The sequence below is a fragment of the Neodiprion fabricii genome, chromosome 6 (genome assembly GCF_021155785.1).
Source record: "Neodiprion fabricii isolate iyNeoFabr1 chromosome 6, iyNeoFabr1.1, whole genome shotgun sequence".
NCBI lineage: Eukaryota > Metazoa > Arthropoda > Insecta > Hymenoptera > Diprionidae > Neodiprion > Neodiprion fabricii.
Window position 1 is genome coordinate 23,583,791 of NC_060244.1, and position 23,111 is coordinate 23,606,901.

At 42.6% G+C, this 23,111-nt stretch overlaps 3 protein-coding genes across 8 annotated transcripts; 2 read left to right on the forward strand and 1 right to left on the reverse strand.

The window, feature by feature from the left end:
• Positions 1-2,098: 2,098 nt before the first annotated feature.
• LOC124185059 (homeobox protein Hox-D11) lies at positions 2,099-4,169 on the forward strand. The gene is made up of 2 exons (XM_046575408.1): positions 2,099-2,252; positions 2,970-4,169. Exons 1-2 carry the CDS (start codon positions 2,235-2,237, stop codon positions 3,513-3,515), a joined length of 564 nt encoding a protein of 187 aa, XP_046431364.1. The 5' UTR covers positions 2,099-2,234; the 3' UTR covers positions 3,516-4,169.
• Positions 4,170-7,744: 3,575 nt separating this feature from the next.
• LOC124185062 (immediate early response 3-interacting protein 1) lies at positions 7,745-8,675 on the reverse strand. Its single transcript, XM_046575413.1, has 3 exons — positions 8,518-8,675; positions 8,069-8,170; positions 7,745-7,976 (listed from the first exon to the last, which is right to left on the reverse strand). Exons 1-3 carry the CDS (start codon positions 8,606-8,608, stop codon positions 7,921-7,923), a joined length of 249 nt encoding a protein of 82 aa, XP_046431369.1. The 5' UTR covers positions 8,609-8,675; the 3' UTR covers positions 7,745-7,920.
• A 2,692-nt stretch (positions 8,676-11,367) lies between these two features.
• LOC124185035 (bumetanide-sensitive sodium-(potassium)-chloride cotransporter) lies at positions 11,368-22,985 on the forward strand. 6 transcript variants are annotated; one of them, XR_006871335.1, is made up of 21 exons: positions 11,368-11,498; positions 12,290-12,400; positions 12,772-13,539; positions 15,438-15,597; positions 15,696-15,791; positions 16,096-16,287; positions 16,374-16,550; positions 16,620-16,759; positions 16,843-17,187; positions 17,261-17,486; positions 17,572-17,693; positions 17,789-17,924; positions 18,025-18,236; positions 18,328-18,569; positions 18,652-18,812; positions 19,073-19,400; positions 19,473-19,627; positions 19,746-19,854; positions 20,131-20,482; positions 21,598-21,853; positions 22,000-22,985. XR_006871335.1 is itself a non-coding variant. In XM_046575336.1 (20 exons), the coding sequence occupies exons 4-20, from the start codon at positions 13,273-13,275 to the stop codon at positions 20,264-20,266; spliced, it is 3,204 nt and encodes a 1,067-aa protein (XP_046431292.1). In that variant the 5' UTR covers positions 11,368-11,498; positions 12,290-12,400; positions 12,772-12,827; positions 12,914-13,272; the 3' UTR covers positions 20,267-21,497. The 6 variants fall into 6 exon arrangements, 4 of the variants coding, with proteins under 4 accessions (XP_046431292.1, XP_046431290.1, XP_046431291.1 ...); XR_006871334.1 differs by having other exon boundaries at positions 21,926-22,043; XM_046575336.1 differs by lacking the exons at positions 21,598-21,853; positions 22,000-22,985 and having other exon boundaries at positions 12,772-12,827; positions 12,914-13,539; positions 20,131-21,497.
• Positions 22,986-23,111: the final 126 nt, after the last annotated feature.

Sequence of the window (23,111 nt, forward strand, 5' to 3'; positions counted from 1 at the left end):
CTGTTCTACCCTGCTACTTCCGGTGACGACATCGCGATGCACGGTTGGTTCAACGTGTATCCCTGGTAAAAGGAGCCTAAAACAATTTGGAATCGAAGGCGCGGAATCTCGGTGGTAATTAGGCCAATTAAACCTTTCCATTCCTACATAAAATGCTTTTCAAGTTTTCCCACGGATGCCCGTAATTCCAGTGTTCGTTTCCCTGCTGCTCGCCAAATTTCCGAACTGAAACGATAAGCAGTCTCACCCAAGTTTTTCTCTGCGGAAAATTTCTGTAACCGAGAAATCCTTGAATCGAATTCTTCCAAAAATTATAGATGGAAATAAGTTGAATCAGGATGCGTCACGCAGTCGCCTGAGCTTTTGACTTATTAACGGATTTCTATCTCTGGTTTTGATCGTTCTTTTTTTTCGTTTCCGATTCTTTTTGTTTATGCATTCCTCGCGAAAAGTAGATTTCGCCCGGCCGCGAAGAGACGTGGCCATAGAGCATCCACCAGTCGTGCGAAACGAGGTCAAATTCCAGTGAATAACTACGAGTTTGATTTCCCTAAGCGCACTACATAGCTCACGACGACTCCCGTCTCACCTTTGACATTAACCTCGTCCTTTCTACCAAAATCAAACCGTCGACCCCTCGTTGCGGATCATTGGCGCCGTCCGTTTCTCCGCTCGAAAATGAGTCGGGGGCAATTGGTCCCAGGAATGCACCTTGCTCAATATCCGATTCTTCAGGTCTACGAGCAGCAATTAATCAGACCGGTCATAATGGAATTCTATCCTGCGACTCGCATTCTACGTACCCACCATGTACCGTTCTTTCCTATGATGAAACTCGGTGTTTGATAATGAAATACTCGTTTCGTAAACACGTGTATAATCGAGGATCAAAGAAAATTCCACAGGAGATTAGGGAGCGGGTTAAGGAAATCCTGAAATTGATGTCAGGTTTATCATTCAGTGCATCTTGTACCGCAGTCTCCAAATTAAGCCTGCGAGCGAAATTCACCTCGCGCGTTCTATTTGCATGAAATTAACAAGTTAGAGTGAAGAAAATTGAAGTTAAAGAGGTTAATTGAATCCGGAATCTTCCAGAGTTGCAAGAACAGAATTAACTGTGACTAATAAAGCCAGTATCACGTCGCTATCCTAACGGGGATATGAACTAACAATTCTCTTTATTCCGGATGATTATTTTTCATTCGCCTTGCGTGTTATAGAATCTAATAAAATTTTGAGAGACGGCAAACGCACAACGGCATCACGGACCCAACAAATATTGCCCAACGTATTTTTTTATAGATTCATGCCACGGCAGCAACAATTCAACGTCACAGTCTTCTTACTATTCCGCAGATATTAAACTCTCGTCTGCAATTCGAGACGCGAGCAGAGCGTGTCACGTGGCGTAAGTCGAAATCGGCTTGTTTCGTCACTCGTTTAAATTAATTCAAGTGTAACGCGTAACCTTTGATCCTTCCAGTGGCACAGATTCGCAGGTCTTTCCTAAGCGGTGTCCTGCCGACACTGCTACTGGATCTAGACTGGTGAAAACGGAATTGAAAAACTGTAAAAATTTACTAAAAAATACGATCCGATCCGTCGAACGTAACTGCGTCACGATCCTGACCGGATATCCAGATCAGAGCCTCGAGGCTCCGGACGGACAATCATCTTGATCCCAATTGACGGGAAAACGCGATCAGCTCGTCGATGACGCAACACGCGTCGATAGCGCGAACCCTGGGACGAATAGAAAAACGCAGCTACAAGTAGATAGAGCCGTCGGCGAGCACCTGCAGGAGAAGCTGTTCCCCGTGGAGGTCTAGGACGCAGCCTCGGCCCGGTCGCAGGACCCGATTCGGGTCGATTAGGCGACGATCCGAAGCGACGCCGAGTGATTTGCGCAACGGTATGGAAAGAAGAGAGAAGATAATTAGGGAAAAAATTTGTTTGTCAGAGAGGAAGTCCGCGGCTATGCCGCGACGGTATAAACCGCGGGATCGGCGGACAGCCGGTGGGCCCCGGGGCCCCGCGAGGCCGAAGGGAAGTCAGGCGAGCGCGGAGGAGGGACGATCACCTCCTTGTAGAAATACTCTCACTCTAGAGAGGGCAGCGTAGCTTCTTCGGGGGGAAGGGGCCCCCCACGTATCCAGCGGCTCGTCAAGGGGGTATAAAGGTTGCGTAGGCTCATCCACAGAGTCACAGAAAGAGGCGGCATCGCAGAAGCCGACATGAATCCATTGATCGCGGTAAGGAAAGAGAAAAAACCTACGAAACACCAGCCTGGGCCTACCGTCGGGATATAATATACATACGTACAATACGGCTACGTACACTGCACACTTCGAGTTATCTCGGTCTGCGAAAAGTGAAAGAAAATAATAAATAAATCACGAATAATAAATAATCAAAACCGAAATAAGCGAAAGTCTCTGTATATGAAGTGCGAAAAACGGGAGTCGGACGAAATTTTCAATTCAGTTCTCAACTTGACACGATCAGTGCGCGCTCTCTCGGTTACACGTATCGACAACGTGACGGGTTGTATTCTTGGAGTGTCTGACAAGGATACGATATAAAATTAAAAAGACAAAAAACGAAGAAACAACTCATTCCCTTACGAAGCCGAGAAAAACAGTGACTGTAACTGCAACTGATAGCACCTTGGATGCTGCGAAAATCGGTTGCAGTAGTTATGGGATATCGGAATAACTATATATCCATCGTCCTTGTCAGACCCTCGGGCGATCTGAATTCGGGGCGTAGATTGTGTAGAAATTTTATTCGCATTGTCATCCTCAAATTGAAAAGAAGACAGAGACGATTCTCCGAGAGACCAAGGACTCGCGTCCGTACGTCTCTCGGAGAAACGTGGAATCTGGTCATCCCGTAACTTCTACCCCGCGTTCCCCCCGCTTCTACAAAGCCGAAAATACCCGTCTCATCATTTTCTTCCTCTGTTACAGTGCATGGTTGTGGCCCTAGCCGGGCTCGCTCTGGCTGAGCCCCCGGTATCCTCGGGATACAGCTACAGCGGCCCCAGCCTGATCGGAGGCGGCGGTAGCTACTCCCACGGAGGCGGTGGCGGCGGTGGCTACTCACACGGAGGCGGCGGCGGTGGCGGCGGCGGATACACTCAAGTCGGTACCGGATACCAGACCAGCGAAGGCGCTTCCGTCGACGGAGCCCTGCTCGAGCAGATCCGGCAGATCCTCCTGAAGGAGGAACTCCAGTCCCAGCAGAGCGGCGGATTCGGAGGCAGCGGCTACGCGCCCAGCTCGAGCTACGGCGCCCCGTCTCCGCAATACGGCGTCCCCAGCCCGCAATACGGAGTCCCGAGCTACCAGACCCGCGTCGTCGGCGTTGATCTCGAGGGAATCAGACAGGCCATCCAGGTCGCCCAGTTCAACCAGATCACCCACGGACCCAGCTTCAGCGGCTACCCAAGCGGACCCAGCTCGAGCTACGGGGCCCCGAGCAGGCCGAGCGGCAGCTACGGCGCCCCCTTCTAGGCGATATTTATGAAAAACTAGAATAGAGAAGAAGACCGGAGGCAACCGTCGACGAATTCCGCGCACCGAGTCCGGGGAGAACGATTACGAAACGGCGTTTTACCGACAAAACGAAGCGTACGAGTATTACCGAAACTGTGCACTTTATGTCCTGCCTTGACGAAGACTGAACAGTCGTAGCTTCATCAGGGCAGGATTTGGAGGCTGGGGGAGGATCGTCAGCCCTGGAATAATATCAGACGCCAGCATTCGCGGATTGACCGAAGCTAGCCGAAGAAGAACCGCGCTAGCTAGATACGTATATCGGTACCGAGACCTGATCGACGCAGACGAACTTGTTGCCTTATAATTACAATCGCACAACGGCCGAACATCAGCCTATCTTCTTGACGAGGACACCGAAAATCCAAGAAGAGAGATCGGAATAAAAATTTGATCTCGATTTCGCGCTTTCTATCAAATTGCGCGCTGTAAATACAGCACGAGAGTTTTAGCTATAAACGGGGAGAAGTTTGGGTCGAGATTCTTTTGGGCATTCCGAGAAACTGGAACTTAATTTTAGTGCCAGAAGATACAAATGTGGAGAAAAAAAAAACATCAAACCGACACACGGAAATATTTGAGTCTCGTACCTGAACGTGCACACCTGATACACAGAAATAAACGACGGTTAAACATATACATGCAAAATACACACGAACACTCCTGAGACAAAAAGGAGAACACAAACACTGTACGTATGAGAAATACACGCGAGTACGATATTTTTTTTACATTATTTGTAACGTCTTTATTATATTACGCATTTTTTATACCTGTATAAAGGCTTTTTTTGTAGAAAAAAATAAAAATAATACGTCGCCACCGTTAAACAAACGCTGTCTCTTTCCCATTCGGCCCCGTTTCCCACCCCGAAACAACCAGTTCGCCAATCGCGATAAGGCTTCTTTCCTCTTTGTTTTTCTCTTTCTATTTATCTTCATCTTATTTTTATTACGCTCAGATTTTTCGAAAGGACTGCCTTTCTCCTTTCACTTGCGACTGTACGATCGAGTGAGATCCCGTTGCCCCAAGCCATGCGATATTCACCAATATTGTAAATTGTTCAGACGCTGCTGATCGTAAAGTTGAAATACATTGCGCACAGATGTAATACCGTGTATTTATCGAATATACGGCTACGTGGCCGAATCGATATCTTCTCCGGAATGCCCGATGGAAACTTTCATATCTATTCGCGAGCCAGCATCGCCGATGCGGAGTATCGAGGTATGGGACTTACGTTTAACTCCCACGGATGTGGAACGGAGAAAGAGCTTTCCAACGGTACATTAGTCGTTGTCTCCTTCTTCCCCCCACCGAGTAAAAATCTTCCCGTCATTAAAAGTTCGAAAGTCGACCGAAATCGTGAAATCGCAACATCTCAAATATCATCGCGATACATGCGTATCATCGATTGCCGCGGGACTGTTTTTCAACCGTCTCAAGTCCCACGGCGGTAATTAAAATTGCAGAACCATGCATGCATACGTCGGTCGACATAATTATTGCGACACCGCGTGCGAGTTACAACAATAATTAAAAAGTGACGATACTGCGCCCCGAACCTAAACACGATACCGGAAATCAAGATCCGGCTCTTTCTCTTCTTCCTATCAATTACAATCTCTCTTCCTGGTATATCTCGCTGCACCTTTTCCATGGGAATTGGGTGCGCAAGGACAATGCGTGTACACGTACATACGCTTACGCAAGCGTAATGCAAGTACCAACAGGTATATGTGCCTACCGGTGTGAGACATGCGATGCGAAAGTTGGGATATAATTGAAGTGGAGGTTTATTCGGAAGTCGAGAGGTAAGCGAGTTCGGACCAGATCGCGAGTGAGGAAGAGGACCCGCACAGTTTTTAGGTGAGAAAGTGCGAGGCACCTCCGCCGAGATGATATACGAGGCGATGCTGAATCAGGGGCGAGTTTCCCCGATAAAACCGGGGATTCTAGCGTGAGAAATCATCGCGTACGCCAAAGAATTTTCAGCTTTCGAATAACGAGTAATACTTGGTTAATCAGTAATTACCCTTCGAGACCCCACGCAGATTCATTTTTAGCCCTCGGGCGCTGTCGACGTTCATGCCACTCGTGTTACTCGCCGCATTTGTCCGCCTGCCTACCTACACCATATTTCAGCCTCGCGTCAAGGCTCATTTCTCATCTCCCCTCGCCCGTACCGAAATATACATACGCATTACGTATGTGTTCAAATATGCAAAGTTTTGCCCGCAAAAGGAGGGCGAATGATCAGTGTCAAAAGCAGCTTCGCTTGCGGAGAAATCTCCTCGCGTATAATAGTCGTAATTGCGCGGAATTTTGAATTTCAAATCGTTACGAACACGCGGCCGGCCGTTTCTTGACGCCGATGATGGCAGAGTGACGTGATAGATTCGTGATGGGGAAATTCTCCGGCTCTGTACACGCGTGTGATGCACACGCATGTTTTTAAACGCATTGAATAACTCCGCGGGGAAGTTGTTCGTGAATCACGACGGAAGTCGGGAAGGCATGGATGTGAGAGGCAATTATTATTATTAAAAAGTCTTACGCAAGGGCAGCAACACCCTGAATCTCCGATCGGTGCAGCTTCTTGCTTAAGAAAATGGAAATGCTTGCTGAAAGGAGAACGCACGGACTGCAGGCGAGTGCAGCCTCGATCATGCCCAAGTAACGAGTTGATTACTTCACGTTTTCGATCCCACGGAGGCAGAACTGGGCTTCGGGCCTTCGGTTAGTTTCTTATTAAACCAATTAGCAAGCCGGTGGCTCATTGTCTGGAAAACAAAAAAAATTTACCCAACGGAACAGTTGCGCGGGAATCCGCAAGTTTTGAAATCTGGGCATTCAACATTTTCCTCGTATCGTCGTTCGCGCGGTTTACTTTCGTTACTTTACGAAATCCAACTGTTCCCTATATATATAATATATACCCAGTCCTTTTCCTCTCACACGATACAAATTACTTGTATACACGCAACATCGAGTCCAGCAGTTCTTTTTATGCCGCATTTTTTATGAAATCAAACCAACCGCAGATACAGATACTGCACTAACATTTTTTTCAATTCGTCTACTCATTCATTGTTTGCCATCACGAAGAGCCAGGCGACAGGATTTATCACGGTAGAAATACTCTCGGCACAATAGTAGCAGTGACGTCAGTTTCTGGGCCAATTCATGCGGCGTTGCCGAACGAAAGTGAGGTTTCGATCCCTTCCTCCCTCCCTCCTCCCCCCCCCCCCCCCCCATCGAGACGCGGTCAAGATTGTTGAAAGTAAGACCAAGCGTGAAATTTCGTAAGAGTTCTTCATTTTATTATAACGTAGGTATATGTAAGTGGAAGGTATATATAACTTGGCTTTGTATTCGGATCAGCATCTGCTGGGTTGTTCATAAAAATATGTTGCACTATACACTATAGTTGAATAACGAGCAAAACGTGCCTTGATGGATTAAATGATATATTCAAGACAGGGTCCTATAATAACATTCAGACTTTCAACTACGATTCTTACTATTTTGTACCTTTAGAATACCTGAAGAAGTTGACTTTACAAAATCTGAGTTTATTGATGCTGTATTAACAGTTTCCTAAATTTCAAGTCATCCTAACGTTGTAAAATAACAACTTTTTCCAAATATGCATCATTACATTAACGTTACAAACTTCAGCCTGATAGAAATCAGCCGAACACGTTACAGTGTACAAATATTTTATATTTGGTATCATTATCCCCCAAATTCAGGCAAAACATGTACGGTTTTTTACAGGCGACTAATAAACTTTGAAATATTCTAACGTACAATCTGAATATGCCCAATCTTGTGATATTTACTCGAAGCTGTTGTAAATTGTAAGCAAAATTTACCGCTTGGAAGCATTTCAATATATTAGTGTAGTTCAACTTGTTTGCTTATGCAGGTAATTTAGAATTGCGTGTTTCACCATTTTTCAATAATGATCGTTTTGCACTACTAAGAGTCAACAAAATTGGCTTTTTTCAGCCGTCCGCTACTTTGCTGTTGGTTTGAAATCGAAAATCTTCTTTCCCTTGTAAAAAATTGATATGCTTTAAAATACGATATTACGACATAACAATCCGATACTACCTCCAACCACATTCGTCCTTTTACATCGTTGAACAACACAAGTAAGGAAAATACATAACAAGACGAAATTATAAATACAAATGTTACATTTTATTTAAAAAATTACAATGATCTTACGGCACGTGTAAATCATGTCCTTTGATGTAAGCCTCAAATATGCACAGCGTTAACGGACATTCATCACATGTCCGGTGGATTCTCAAACTCGTTTGATCGTATCAGGTTCGTTCGCGATGTATAAACTTCATCCCAGCACGAGTTTGACGACGATTGTTAAAATATTCAAAAATATCAGTGGAACTGTAACAGAAGCATCGATTTCTCGTATGAATACAGGCTTCAATCCCTAATCGATTTGCACAAATAAGTACACATTTCACAATAATACTTACACCTTGCTACAGTTCTGATGGAACGAACGAGATTCAACAATTGGGATCTAATTGTTGGGGGCTCACCGAATCCTTGAATATTTTGTTGCGCGCTCCATCCCACTGCGCATGCGGAATAATTTATATTAAAAATGGCGTCCGTTCAACAATGTCAACAACGGCACGTTTCGAGGTTGGGTCGCTTCAAATGCGACCGTATATCATTGCAGATGCTTTTCGTCGCGTTCAGAGCGAAGGAAACAAGCCACGCGTCTACTAATTCGAAAATCGAATATCAACGGCGAATGAATTCACGCACGGCGTGAGCAAATAACAGATGCACGATACGATCGTGAGAGAGGCGAAGGAAATTGACACGTCATACGAGACGCCGGGGTCAGGTCGAATGGAATTATTTAATACGAAGTTGAGAGTGACGCCGTCTTTTTTTCCGCTAATTGACTACTTACTTTTGACGAGAAACCGCTCCTCGTGTAAAACACATACCGCGTTTAAACACAGCAGCGTTGCTTCGAACAAGGTCCATAACGTGAACGCCATGTTGATGTAACATTTGACACGCGAATTGAATCGCCATACGCACGTTTCCTCCGCCTTGTGCTGCCATCTTCACGGCGCATCGGGGAACACGAACTGCGCACGGCGCTCGCGTTTCATTTCTGCTGTTAATAATGCTTAATGTCGCTCGACGTTGCCGTTTCGTCCCAAATCCGTACCATTGCCCGACTCACGCAATGTCTGTATTGCCAGCTATGCCGCTGACGGTCATGAAGAGATCAGCCAGTTACTATCCGGGCATTTACTCGGCAGGTGGCCGGGAGATTTTAAGGTGAACCCGGTGAACCGAAATGAAAGTATGATTCAATTGCTCGAGCTCATTTTTATACTTATTATAATTACTTAAGTTACTAAACATAATTACAGTACAATTTTATATTCTTACACACAACGTCACCTTATTTAATTTTTCTTATGATTAACATGAAATTCATGTCCTATGCGTCAAGGCTTCGGTACAGGCTATGATAATTTTTGGCCGATCTGATTAATCCATGGTCACGTTTTTCAAATCATTGGTAAATAAAGTCATTATAAAATTCAATGGAGAACGTGATGTCTCGGCGGATTGATACTTACAGTGGCAACATTGACAAAAAATTCTTATCACCGGAGTTCGCAAACTCCAATGAGCCGAAACATGATGGCTCACATTGCTAAAGGTCGTGACGATTTAACCAGTTTTTAAGTAACTGTAATTTTCGGTATTCGGTTGTGGAGGAAATATATTAGCTTTCAATTCTCATGAATATCTCTACAACAATCTATACTTAATAAGTTATTCTGTGCGAAAACGGAAATGAATTTATTGCCTTCGTTTTTGAATTATACAAAGAAATACGAGCAGGAACATTGAAAATTGTGTCGTATCCGTGGTGTGCGGACAGCATTACCGTAGAGAAATTTCATCTGCACTCTAGAATAACGACGTACGTTGTATATACACAAACTCGGAATAGATTTATTATCTATATTCAGCCACAACGATGTGTCAATTATTCATGAAGCAAATAAGAACTGACGAACGTCTAAGAAAAAAAAAACTGTTATTTACGGAACAGTACCATCGGATAAAATACCTTTTGTTATTCTCAATCCGTTATACAATCATACTCTTACATAACAGGTCATATATTTCTGTGTACCTTATACGATTGTTCAGGGAGTATAACGCTTATCGATCCTATCTCTGCGTTGAAAGTCTTCTCACATCAAGATAAGGAATATCTCGTTATTGTAAACAGTCCAAACGATTCCAGGAATAATGAAACTATTTTTATAATTCACCGCGGCTATGGTGCGAGAACAGGATTGAAGTATTTCGATTTCCTTAGATGCTGCAGCATCAAAGTTCCAAAGGATGAATTTTGAACGAAATTTTGAATCACTGCAGAGTTACGCGAATAGCAACACATAACTTAGAACACAGGAGAACATCGATTCAATTCATCAGTAATTCGAATTAATTATCATCGGGTCATTGCAACTCAGTAGTAAATGTTCTTTGGAGAAATTTCGAAAGCCTTTTGTACATTATTCGCTCTTCTGGGCGTCACCAAATACAACAATTCATCCTTCGGTCTCGCTTGACGTTAATAAGACTTCTCTGTTAGACTATTTGTCTTCGCCGTAAATCAATGCACTCGACTAATTTAATTCTAGCTTTGCTACGACTAACCAGATTTGAGAAGACTTGAGCGTTATTTCAAACACTGAATCAAGAAACTTGTGATATTGGCGTACCTCTATGTAACTTATTTTAGAGTGTTTGTTTCCTTCAAATTTCTTCCTTTTTTTGTAAGTCTCGAAAAACATTCACACATGTGAATAAGATTACTGTTCGCTCTGTTGTGATTTTCCCAGAAAATTGAGAAAATTAGCTTTAAAAACGGATTGTACATTGTATAAACACATTCGGATACATCGCAGTTGCCATTGAAGGTGCAGCTTTTGAAACGCAGCGTGCTGCTACAATCAATAATGGCATCCTGCCATGAGATCTCCCCATTCGCGTTTTCACCCTACCTCTTTTTCTTCGCTCCCCTTAAGCCTGACGCTCACATCGTTCCTCCCTTAGAGTGTAGATCAAGTCTCCGGTGAATTCTGGTTTTAGATGCAGTATTCTTAAATAAGAGTATTCCAGCAAAATGAGGTGAAAAATACGACATGAACGTACACATGTCAATTTATCTGCAAATTGACCTAAGTGATTGAGAGCTCCTATTTTATTCCACGTGGGCGCGATTTCACAGCCAGTGTAATGCAAATGTAAATTGCATTAGATATTTATTCGACATAGTCGATGTGTCATCGCGTTGCATGTAACTCGTCATTGGTTAACAACGAGTCATCCTTTCCGAGACAATAAAAATTCCGAGGGAGTCTGCAAGACGTCTTGAAATTATTATACCACAAATTACTGCATTGTTTATTTGGAAGAGTGTAATCTTTCATTATTCTTCCGTAGCGTTAACCACTCTTCTTTAGAAACTTCAAAGGCTATTGGATTTTGAATTGGGTCGAGAATACGTTACGAATAATTATGGTTAATTTGAGATGAAATCGGAAATAAAGGATTTCTCCACCGACTTATTTATGCAAAGAACGACCCTAATGTCAACCTTCCTGGCTCACACCCACGCACGCCTGAAATACCCACATATATACAGGAAGTTATGTTGGCAAAAAGAAGCGAATGCCGACCAAAGCACGCGGGCGTATCTGAGCTTCAGCCCTGCCAAGTCACCACCAAACGAAATGCCGTCAGTGTCGACCGCGCGCTCAGGAAAGTCTGACGCTTTGCCGTTGGGCCTCGTCGACGTTCCAACATGTGACACTAAATTTGCGATAAGAGTAGATGCTTCGATTCGTGGTAAAGAGTGTTTGAATTTTTTATAGAAAAAACTTGTTTCCATCGTGAAAGCTTTCCATGGATAATCCGTAATAATGTTAGCAGCGACAAGTTGGAAAAACGTCCTTTCAGGAACTCATACAGTGAAGCAATAAGCCAATATATGAAAGTCCCGAGTGCTTTTCCATATGGCGAGAAACGGTCCTTCTGTGTGGTGTATTATTAAAACGATTTTCTTAGATCACCAGATTTTGTAACATTCATTGCTCGCAACTTTAAATCAATCATTTGTGGTTTTTCAAATTTTTCAAATTTCATCTACGCTACATTATTATGGAAATTGCTGAATACCCTCACGGAAAAAACTCTCAACTTGGTAGTAAATTCGCGCCCTTAATTTTTTTCTCGTAGGAATTTAGCATTATCTATAAGTTGGGGCTACAAATTTGCAACCAAGTTGAGGATTTTTTTCGTGAGGGGATGACTGGAAATTTGTGGTTCGCACGATCCAAAACCACCTTGGAATAAAATCCAAAATAATTGGAACAGTTTGTTTGGGGGTAGCAGATAATTGCACCGTCGGAAACAGTCTCGTAATATGTAATTCAATGTGATGTATTACGCGTCAAGTTATTGAAGACAAAATTGCTTGTAAGAACGGTCTGACACTTATTTTTATGTGCTCATCATCAGACAAACAATTCTGATCCCAGCATCCATAAAAAGCATAAAAAATAAAAAAAATAACACGTTGACATGAAACATCAATTTTTCAACGCGGTGACCGCTAATTATTCCCGAAATCATTTTAGTTTCACAAATATTTGCACTCAGGCAACGTGCAAGGATCCGTGTATTTGCACATGTGAATTGGCGAGCGTCTCTGCGGGTCAATCATCTTCTGTGTACAAGCAAGTTCAAAGGTAACGTCCAAGTTGAAATTAAACCGTTAACAGTATTTTGAGAAAGTAACATGCGTTGGATCTAGTTGCTCACGAAGAATACGTAGAATTGACCCCTGGACAACAGCTGTATCGCTTCCTTGTCTGATATCTCGTTTACCCAGTATGTTCGTCACTGTTAAAGCTGTGATACGGTTTTTCATTTACTCAGATGTTTGAATTTCAAGTTTCTTTCGAACGGTTCTTTGAACCTTATTCGCTTAACAACCCCTCGAATGAAATGTTAGCACGAGTTCCTGGGCATGAGATCCCGCGATGTGGTCAGGGGATGTTGGTTGAGGGTATCTGGAACGGCGCCAGACGAGTAATAAAGTAAGTAATTTATATTTCAGAGTGCTCGCTGCATCGTGGGCCAAGTAATCGATAAGGGGACGATTCGCCTAATCAAGTAAAAATATTTACGCTCATCTCTGATACTTCGTGATCAATCGTGAAGCAATCGCGTACGTACATATAACGTTGAAGAAATTCAAGATCGTTGTTTGATTTTCTGGAAGCACTGAGAGCACGTAGCCGTTGATCAGCTGTGGTAATTCTCATCGCCGTCGCTAACTACACGGGGCGTATCCAAGGGGCTAATGATAGCATTCAATGGCAGCACACAAATTATACCAATTGGACACGTGTTTCGGAATATAACCGATTTTCAAACAACTACCTGCGGTAGAATAAGATGAGATAAAAATATTGGATCAAAATTGCTATACGCATGCCGATGGCAGGGAGTTCTTGATCTAACAATAAGATCAGAAGTCGGAAAATCGTCCGATACCGCTGCACGAGGTTGTATTTGGGACATTGCAAATTACCAAATTGCAAATTTAACTGTCAGTATGGCGTACGAAAACGGGAGAAGCAGAAGCATTGACCTGGACAATATGGAATTGGATCCGATTCGGCGAACGCGTTTTCACGTCAACCGAGTTGACAGCTTGGAAGGTCGAGCTAGCCTCCTAGGGGAACAGGAGACCAAGAAATCCCTGCGGAATCTGACACGCGAAGCACTACCTCGGCTAGAAAACTACAGGAATATCCTAAGTCTACAAGCAGTCCACAGACCTACCCTAGACGAATTGCACAATTCCTCTTTCGTCAACAAGGTAAATATTTACAGAATTCCTTACTTTTTCCTAGTTTGGTCTTTGATGGCGGGGTTCGTGCTTGACGTTCGTGGTTCCACTTTGGCGAGGGCAAGCAAACCATTTCACATACTCACTGTCGATTATAATTGAAAGATTCGTGACAACGAATACTTAGCAGAGGGAAGCGAACGAGAAGAAAAAAATGTGGCAATTTAAGCTTCGTTCAAAAGTTTATTAGAAAATTGCCTCACGTGACGCGAGGGACTGTTTCATCTGCTGGCAAAATACTGATTTCCTATTCATTCTCCAAGACAAAAATCTTAGGACTTACGATTAGTATATTCATTGCAGTTTTATATCCATCTTAAACATTGTAAGGAGAATTTCATCGTCGTCCATGTACTTAACGCAAATTGCGGGAATCGGTCACGTCGAAAGACAGTTACTTAACTTCAACCGATTCAGGTTTAACTACCGACCACATTGACATGCACGTAGCTAAATAGACAGATACGTGTTTACCTGTTAATCCTCATAGTAAACGTGGTTTTCAAAGCCACCCAAGCACTTCGAGTTCGACTTGATACTCTAGAGGAAACTACGGCTCTTCACGCTTGATTCAATTAACCTGAGCTCGTTTAACAATAAAATATAATTAACGCACGTACGTGGCCGGCTGGTAGTAGAGCAAATATAGGAACAATTAGTGATCTTAGAATTGAAAAAAGTCCGTTGGTCGGGTCAGCAAGAGGACCTTCACGTACCCGTAGGTAATTAAACAATAAGCGTTAAACCACGAGTGCTTGCGATCTCTGATCATAGTGCGTCATTGACGAGCACATAAAAGTACTTCAAGACTGACTGAAGGAAAATATAACTCTGGGTATAATAATTAAGGACCGAACAAATAAAGAAACGCTGATTACTGATATTACTATTCACGACATCGACAAATGCTCCATTTCTTGGTCATCCGTTAATTCTGTGAAGGTCAGGATAGTTTCGAGTGTGGTAAACCCGACTTTTTTGCGGGGTTCTGTTAATTGGGAAAGAAACCATCGCTGCTTCATTGGGATAAAAGATTGTTCAACGCTATTTGAAGAACACCCTGGTATTACCGGGAACTTTTCGTTCAGTCAGCGTTAATTTTTTTCTGCATGATATCAGATTTCGAATCCTCAAATTTCTCATCCACAGGTGAAACGGTATTAATTTTCCGACCACGGTCGTCACCTATAAAAATTCTTCGAATATGCGCAAAGCTCCCTATTTCTCAGTAAAAATAAGAAAAAAGTTCACCTAGCAATTTTCTTTCGACCAGCTCGCGCATAATCACTAATCGGCGGCGGTTGCATGCAAATCTAACGATCTCGTGGAATAGCAAGGTGGCGTGTTACCCGGTGCCCTAGACACGCGGTTGCCTAGACACCTGCCCAACCGACTACCTCCTTGATTCTTATCTCGGTGGACGATTATAGCGTTGAATAGAGGAACCTGAAGTTCGAACCGAAGCAGGTCAGTTTGACGATGTCAGCGATATACGAGGCAGCAGAGTAGATGTGACACATGTGACACATAGCGTTATTACATAAATCGTTAGCCTTCATTGAACGACTGCGCGGGACCCTTCTTCCATTAGTTACTTTACCATCACCTCTGTCTCCTCCTACCTCCGCTCGTGTACGCCAGCAGATACGTTACCATCTAAATACCAATTCTCTTCCACAGTGGCTGGGATGAGCATGAATTTATAGCTAGACGTGACAGCTTCTTCATTGTCACAAAAATTCGTGTTCAATCAAATTTGCCTCGTCTGTGTTTTTCAAAATGCATTATTTTTGGCCGCTCGATCGCTGACGATGTTTTTCAATTCCTAATCCGAACGGAACTGAATACTAGATACTTCAATATTACAGGGTCACACGTCTAACACACTTCCATTATCTGTGGAGAAGCCATTAGAAGCTGGTATCAAATTTGGGTGGATCCAGGGTGTGCTTATACGATGTCTCCTAAATATCTGGGGAGTGATGCTCTTCCTGCGGTTGTCGTGGGTCGTGGCACAGGCAGGAATAGGCAAGTATAATGAATTCCGGTTGCGTCGGGATGCTCGGCTTATTTCGAATCGATTGATTGGAGAACAGGCTTTAGTTAATTATCTATCCTCGTTACAGGCGAGGCACTCTTGATAATAATTACAACCACTGTGGTGACTACGATCACCTCTCTGTCCATGTCTGCCATCAGTACAAATGGTCTCATCAAAGGAGGTATGAATTCTACCGAGTGGTTCGTTTGAAACGCACCTTCGTATGGCATTGTAATTAGTCTAATTGTACGTGCAGGATGAGTAAATTAAATGTTCGCAGAAAGTAGGAAGAATAAAAATTGCAGACAGGCATACATCACATTGGCAGCAGCTAATCTATATCCATGAACGTGACTTGACCTCGCAGAACTTCTGCGAAAATAATGAAGTAGTTTGTAACATCATCCTGCCTTCGACTTACGAACCTTTGAACCGTGACGACCTTGACCGATTTAAAAAAATTAAGCGTCATTTTAATTTTGCAGGCGGAACGTATTACATGATCTCAAGATCTTTGGGTCCCGAATTTGGTGGATCCATAGGGTTGATATTTTCACTAGCCAACGCGATTGCCGTCGCCATGTACGTTGTGGGATTCTGTGAAAGTCTAGTTGACTGTCTCAAGTCCTACGGCATCTGTATTGTCGATTGCGATAGCACAGACGTCAGAATAATAGGTGAACACCACTTGGTATTGGTTAAGTCAGTGACCCTGCATCATATTTCCGATTAAACTAACGCGTACTATTTTCTCGTTTCACAGGCTGCATAACAATCGTGCTGTTACTGATGATCGTCGTGATTGGGATGGAATGGGAAGCAAAGGCGCAGTTAGGCTTACTGGTCATACTTTTGGTCGCTATAGCAGACTTTACAATTGGCACTTTTATTGGGCCAAAGGACGAGGGCGAAAAAGCCAAGGGCTTCGTTGGTTACAGAGGTAAAATAATTTCAAGTCGAAATTCATGCCATTCGTTTCACAAACTTTACTAGCTGACTCGTTTTCCAGCCGAATTATTGAGGGAAAATTTTTATCCGGACTACAGATACAGCGAAGGTGTGGACCACAATTTCTTTTCAGTCTTGGCAATTTTTTTCCCTGCAGCAACGGGAATTTTAGCTGGCGCCAATATTTCCGGCGATCTAAAAGTACGTCACATTTAGTGTATCAGTTGATAAGTCCAAACAGGAAAATACAACAATAAGTTGAGTATATTTTATTTCGTCTTCAGGATCCTCAGTCAGCTATTCCAAAAGGAACTCTCCTGTCCATCCTAGTAACAACGGTCACTTATCTGCTGATGATTGTTATGGTTGGAGCCAGTGTTCTCCGCGACGCATCAGGAAATGTGACAGATCTGATTTCTTCAGTAACTGAATCACCGATACTAAATTCAAGCGTAACTGAAACCATAATCGTCTTCCAAAACGCAAGCACCATCGAGAACGACACGTCAACTATCGTAGAGAACATGACCAGCCCCATCAAAAATGCGGTAGATCGATCGTGGTCGATTTATGGTACATCTTTCAACTGCACTGGAGGATGCGCGTACGGGTCACACAACAGTTTCCAAGTACGTGAGACAAACCGATCTAAGGTTTTTGCGAAACTTGTATAGATTTACGATCATTCACCCGCTATTATAGGTAATCGAGTTGGTTTCCTTCTTCGGACCGTTGATATACGCCGGCTGTTTCGCGGCATCATTGTCCAGCGCCTTGGCGTCCCTGGTATCGGCGCCAAAGGTCTTCCAAGCGCTTTGCCTCGATGAATTGTATCCAGGAATCGCTTGGTTCAGCGGACAGCCTGGGAAAGAACCGGTGAGAGGGTACATCCTCACGTTTGCCGTCGCCGTTGGATTCATTTTGATTGGTAATTAGGTGTTCTACTGCAGTACGATTGAGCGCTCAGTCATGCCACGTATGTGTTAAACGAATGTACCAACTTCTATACGCAGGGGAACTAAACACAATCGCACCGCTGATATCAAATTTCTTTCTCGCGGCTTACACCTTGGTCAACTTCAGCACCTTTCACGCCTCGTTGGCCAAGCCAATCGGCTGGCGTCCGACGTTTAAGGTATTGAATGAATTAATATAATCGATAGCGATTAATTATTTAACACTTACTCAAAACCTTTGCCCTCATAAATACCCTGCGATTTGATGTTACAGTATTACAACATGTGGCTCAGTTTGGCAGGGGCTGTACTTTGCGTCGCCGTCATGTTCTTAATTTCATGGTGGACTGCACTCATCACCCTGTCCGTGGTGCTCGCCCTGTATCTTGTCGTTTCATACAGAAAACCTGGTAAAAATTCATTCATTCAAGTTCAAAGTTATCTAATTGTGACGGTACGATGTTTGATTGGATATTCACATCAGTTTCCCATCTTGCCGTTCACTTTCAGATGTCAACTGGGGGTCCACGACCCAAGCTCAGACCTACAGCAGTGCGCTCACGGCTGTACAGCAGCTCGATCGCGTTGAAGAACATGTTAAAAATTATAGGCCACAAGTCTTGGTGCTCAGCGGACCCCCGAGTGCTCGTTCGGTGCTGGTGGATTTTGCACATCTTGTCACAAAGAACCACTCTCTGCTGATATGCGGGCACATCGTTGAGGTTTTACAAAGGCCCTTGAATGAATTTGGTGGTAATTCTCATTTCTACGATGTACTTGGTGTTATTAATTTATCCAATTTCGAAATTGCAGTCCATTCTTCCTCACCGAACGCGTGCCTCTCTCATCAGTAAATCGATATCCTGGCTGAGGGCCAATAAAGTAAAAGGATTTTACTCGATGATTGACGGAACAACGTTTCAAGAGGGAGCCACAGCAATGCTGCAGGTATCAGGTCTCGGTAAATTGAAGCCAAACATTCTTCTGATGGGTTACAAACAGGATTGGGCCGCTTGTTCACACGAAGAGCTTAACATGTATTTCAACGTAATGCAGTAAGCGGTTTTTGCATCAGTTTTTAGGCATTCCTGAATTGCAAACGCGGGCTTGAACCTTTAAAATTTTTCCGTCTCACAGCAAAGCACTAGATATACACGTTGCGGTCGCCCTGCTCCGTGTTAACGACGGCTTGGATTACAGTTCTATGATGTGTGACGCCGAACAGCAGTCTACATCCCCAAGAAAAATTTCCTCGACCAGCATGTCGCAAAATCGAAGCTTTTCGCAATTGAGCCAAGGTAATCTCTCACTTCGACAAAGTGGAAGAACTTGTCTAATGATAGTAGACTTGCTTTCTAGAACTGAAACTTGAATCTACTGTTCAATGAAAGATAGGTAGCAGTATCATCTCACATGCTCTTTATTAATCAACCCTCATTTTTAATACAGACCTGATTGTTATAGAACTCATTTGAAAATTGATTCAGCTTATAAAATATGTACAGAAGTCATCGCAACGTGTTATTGCTAAATTAACCGAGTGCTCGAAATTTTCCAGCAAGTAGCGCATCTGATATTTCAATGCCCGGAAGTCCGGCACCCCGAAGATCTCACGTGGTTAGCGAATATCCAAATCCAACGACCGAGGATCGCATAGAGCCTCGACAAAACGTGGAAGTTATCTCCAAGGAAGTCTTGACGAGCGTGACGAGGTTCCAAAGGAAACAGAAAAAAGGGACCATAGATGTATGGTGGCTCTACGACGACGGTGGGCTGACCTTGCTCATGCCCTACATCATCAGTACCAGAAGTAATTGGGCCAGTTGTAAGCTGAGGGTATTTGCCCTAGCAAATAGGCATTCAGAGCTTGAGTACGAGCAGAGAAGGTACGTCGTAAAGATTTGATGATTATTTCATGACCATTGAGCACTCAAAATGATATCTCTGCTCTATTTTAGTATGGCCAGTCTGCTGGCGAAATTTCGGATAGACTATTCTGCGCTGACTGTTATTCCGGACATAACTAAGCCAGCACAGTCGACAACAACGAATTTCTTCAACCAGTTGATAGCTGACTTTCAACAACCTGAAAATCCCAAGGATCCCGATACCGGTGAGCTTCAAAATATTTATTTAGTAGCTGAGATGCGTGTTTCGTTATTGCATCTAGTGTTATTAATGACAATACCGCATTATTAATGAAAAACCACATCGTCACATGGTTGTTACAGTTCCATTGAAAGACTCAGAGCTCCTAGCGATGAAAGAAAAGACAAACAGACACCTTCGCCTTCGTGAAATACTTCTGGAAAATTCAATGGAGGCCAATTTGATAGTAATGTAAGGTCGACAGTTATAGCGATTTGCAATAAATAACGCAATACCAACGAGAAATGATTCAGACACCTAAATTGTGGAATTTAGCATAGTCGAATCTGTAAAAAAGTCACCAATTGTAAAACAATAGCTCGTTTTTTCACAGTAAAATTTACATTTACTGCATTGATTAACGAATCATCTCCATATTTGAATCCACGCGGTGAACCAAGTGTTAAAATATATTTCACCGAGAAGTGCATGTGACTTGACAAATCCTTTTTCATTCTATTTCTAAAGGACACTTCCGATGCCGAGAAAGGGGGCCGTTTCCGCACCATTGTACATGGCATGGCTGGAGACTCTGACCAGGGATATGCCACCGTTTCTGTTGGTACGAGGGAATCACACGTCGGTTCTCACCTTCTACTCATAAGTGAGCAAAGTGGCCTGTAGTGTTTAAAATTTTGCTGTCCAAGAGTTTCCCAATGTTACGTGAACCAAAGAAAAACAATGAAAATGTTCAAACAAGCAGCTACCATTTCGAGCAGCCAAGGAAGTTTCTGGAGTGTATTACGTAGTCATAACGTAACGTAACGTTGAATGATGATAAAGAAAGTTTCCACTCTGACATCACCGAGAATAAGACTAAGTAAGCAAAAATATTATTGATAATACATATGCTATATAAATGGGTGCATTGAGCCTTTGCTTTAGAAATTCATGGAATATAAAATGTCAGGCTTAATTTTTCTACTTACCATGTGGTAACAAACAGCGTAACATCAGCTTGAATATAGTCTTTTTATCTCATGGTCACGAACAAGGCTAGCTCAAAGTAATTCATGGCTTCGGATAGGCAATTTGACACTTTTCCAACTAGATACCGTGTGTATACCTTAAAGAATAGGTGAGCATTGTGAGACCGTGATACTAAAATACGAATTAATGAAATACCCTCGGCGATTGTGAAGCCTCGAGTAAGTTCATTGGTGACAGCATAATAACGCCTTTGACGGTAACATAAAATTCAAGAAAGTTCTTCGGTGTTATAAATATGCCGACCTTCCATCAATAATATTTGTGTAAGTGGTTGTCAAAGTTGTGCATCAATTTCGAGCGTAATTCTTAATTAAAATGATACGGTGATCCCCGCGCGTGTTACGCCGGTTATAAAACTTGATGTACTGTAATTGCAAAATGTATTATTATCGCTAGTTAACGTCTCAAATTAACTACTTCTATTTCCTATTTTATATTCAATATTAAGAAGCTAATTGTAAATCACACTAACGAGCCAACGACTGGAAAAATGTATGGATGAATTGGTGTGTAGAAATACGTTCTATAGTGGTGATAAATAATTTGCATTGATGTATAGAACAGTTTATTTACAAAGTCGGACGTGCGTTCAGTAAAAACGACAAGATAATCAACGGAATCAAATACGGCCGATGCCTTGCAGGTGTGTAATAGCTTATTAAAGTTAACGTGAATGTATGCATAATAAATAGGTACAGCTGTATAAGGAAACGCGAGGTTGATTACGAGCAGCTTTAAACACGGTTGAAACTTTCGAAGCACCTATTATGAATCAAGTAGGAAATTATTTGTACAAACTTACACGCAGCAGTTTGATCACGCAATTAAATCGATTCGGAACACGAGTCACGCTTTTTAATTCGACCTAATAATGAACAAAAATGCGGTAGAGTTAGTCGTGATAATTTATGAATTCTAGTATTCTAATAATTGCAGAATTTCTAGATAGATTATTTCAATGCAACGTGCACGTGAAATCTCTTGCGTCAGTTGTAAGAGAAAGCTGTACACAAGTTTCAATTTTTCCACCAGAGATCGGTAACGTGCAAGTATATAGTCTCTGTGGTTTTCAACATTGTGTATGCTGTTTGGGAATTGTAGTAAAGAATTTTTAGCCCATAACATGAGCTTGATTTTTCTAACGAAGCCCTGATTGAAAGTCAAGGTTGAGATTTCTGCAAACGCCCAAGTCCATAAGCCGGTAAGAGTGAAATTTTTTGTGGCAATAAACCATCAACACTTCTGTCGAGCAAAATGTTTTCCGGTTCCTCAGATTCCAATACAAGCATACACGAATTGGCTAGTTATGGTAAACGTATCTCATCGCGAATTCCCTTGTCCCATCAGCTCCAAGACGAACTTCTATCCAGAGTTTATCTGAGGTCTTACGAAGGATAACACGAAGCCAGTCGATCTCGGTGGGTACCGAAGTAGCAGGAAACCCGGCATGTGAGATACCGTGAAGGTAGTAATTGCGAGTTGCAGCGTGATGGTTAATATGAGGCATTAGAGAAGACCGAGAGATGATGAATGCCACCACATGAAGATTGCTGTTACATACGACTCACTGACGTCGAATTCTAAATGAGATAAAAGCAAACAGCTGGTCTAATTGCTGTTTGGGAGCAATTCAAATTACCAAGTCGGTATAAGCCATGATAAATATTAGGCAAAAAATACGACTGGTTAAAAATGCAGATGTATAACTTGCCGAATGTGTGAATTACCTTTCATCGATGCCTCAGAATGTGCGCGAGCATACGGGTTCGAAATATTATTTATTACCCGTCTGAAAATTTGGCGTTAGTCAGGCTAATGCGAATGATACGTAATTTCAACTTCAATTCTTCGAGTTACGCTAATAAATGTAATTTGAAGATCCCGAAAAAACTTGATTTCGTAGAATTGTAAAACGAATAACAAGTTGCGAGGACAGTCAGCGCATTGATATTATATTACAGTGATGAAGTTTCATCGTAATTGGATCTATGATTTTGATCAAGTGAAAGTGTTGCTCGGCATTGTTCTCGTACTTGGAGACGCAAAGACGTCGCAGTATGCATAGAAATGAGATACCGTCGCAGAAACGGTAACGGTACTCTGGAGACAAATCCAGGCCAACGTGTTGCTAAGCGTCAATGTCAATATCTGAAACAAGGAGAATAAATCACAGCGAGGGTAAGCTCGACGTTATTAGAACCCGAATGGTGAGTGTTCCAGTTTTTTTCTGCGTGAATTTTGCGAAACAAATACAATTCTCGTGTAAGACACCTTACTGAAAATTATTTTGTGACAAATCACATAGCGTTATGACCGAAATTCCGACGTATTTTATCATGCAATTTAACATGTAAATACGACCTAAAACATGATATATCATGAAGTATAGATTGATGATGAAATACATAACAAATCACATACCGAAACCTGTGACTTGTCATATGATTTGTTATGTATAT

What these genes read in the sequence shown, in the direction of transcription:
- LOC124185062 (XM_046575413.1), bottom strand. Translation starts at nt 8,608, where the DNA reads ATGGCGTTCACGTTATGGACCTTGTTCGAAGCAACGCTGCTGTGTTTA. An exon ending in GGAGCGGTTTCTCGTCAAAA is followed by an intron (nt 8,171 to 8,517) that starts GTAAGTAGTCAA and finishes CCGCATGCGCAG; the next exon opens with TGGGATGGAGCGCGCAACAA. An exon ending in CATCAGAACTGTAGCAAGGT is followed by an intron (nt 7,977 to 8,068) that starts GTAAGTATTATT and finishes CTTCTGTTACAG; the next exon opens with TTCCACTGATATTTTTGAAT.
- LOC124185035 (XM_046575336.1), top strand. Translation starts at nt 13,273, where the DNA reads ATGGCGTACGAAAACGGGAGAAGCAGAAGCATTGACCTGGACAATATG. An exon ending in ATTCCTCTTTCGTCAACAAG is followed by an intron (nt 13,540 to 15,437) that starts GTAAATATTTAC and finishes TCAATATTACAG; the next exon opens with GGTCACACGTCTAACACACT. An exon ending in GCTGGCGTCCGACGTTTAAG is followed by an intron (nt 17,694 to 17,788) that starts GTATTGAATGAA and finishes TTGATGTTACAG; the next exon opens with TATTACAACATGTGGCTCAG.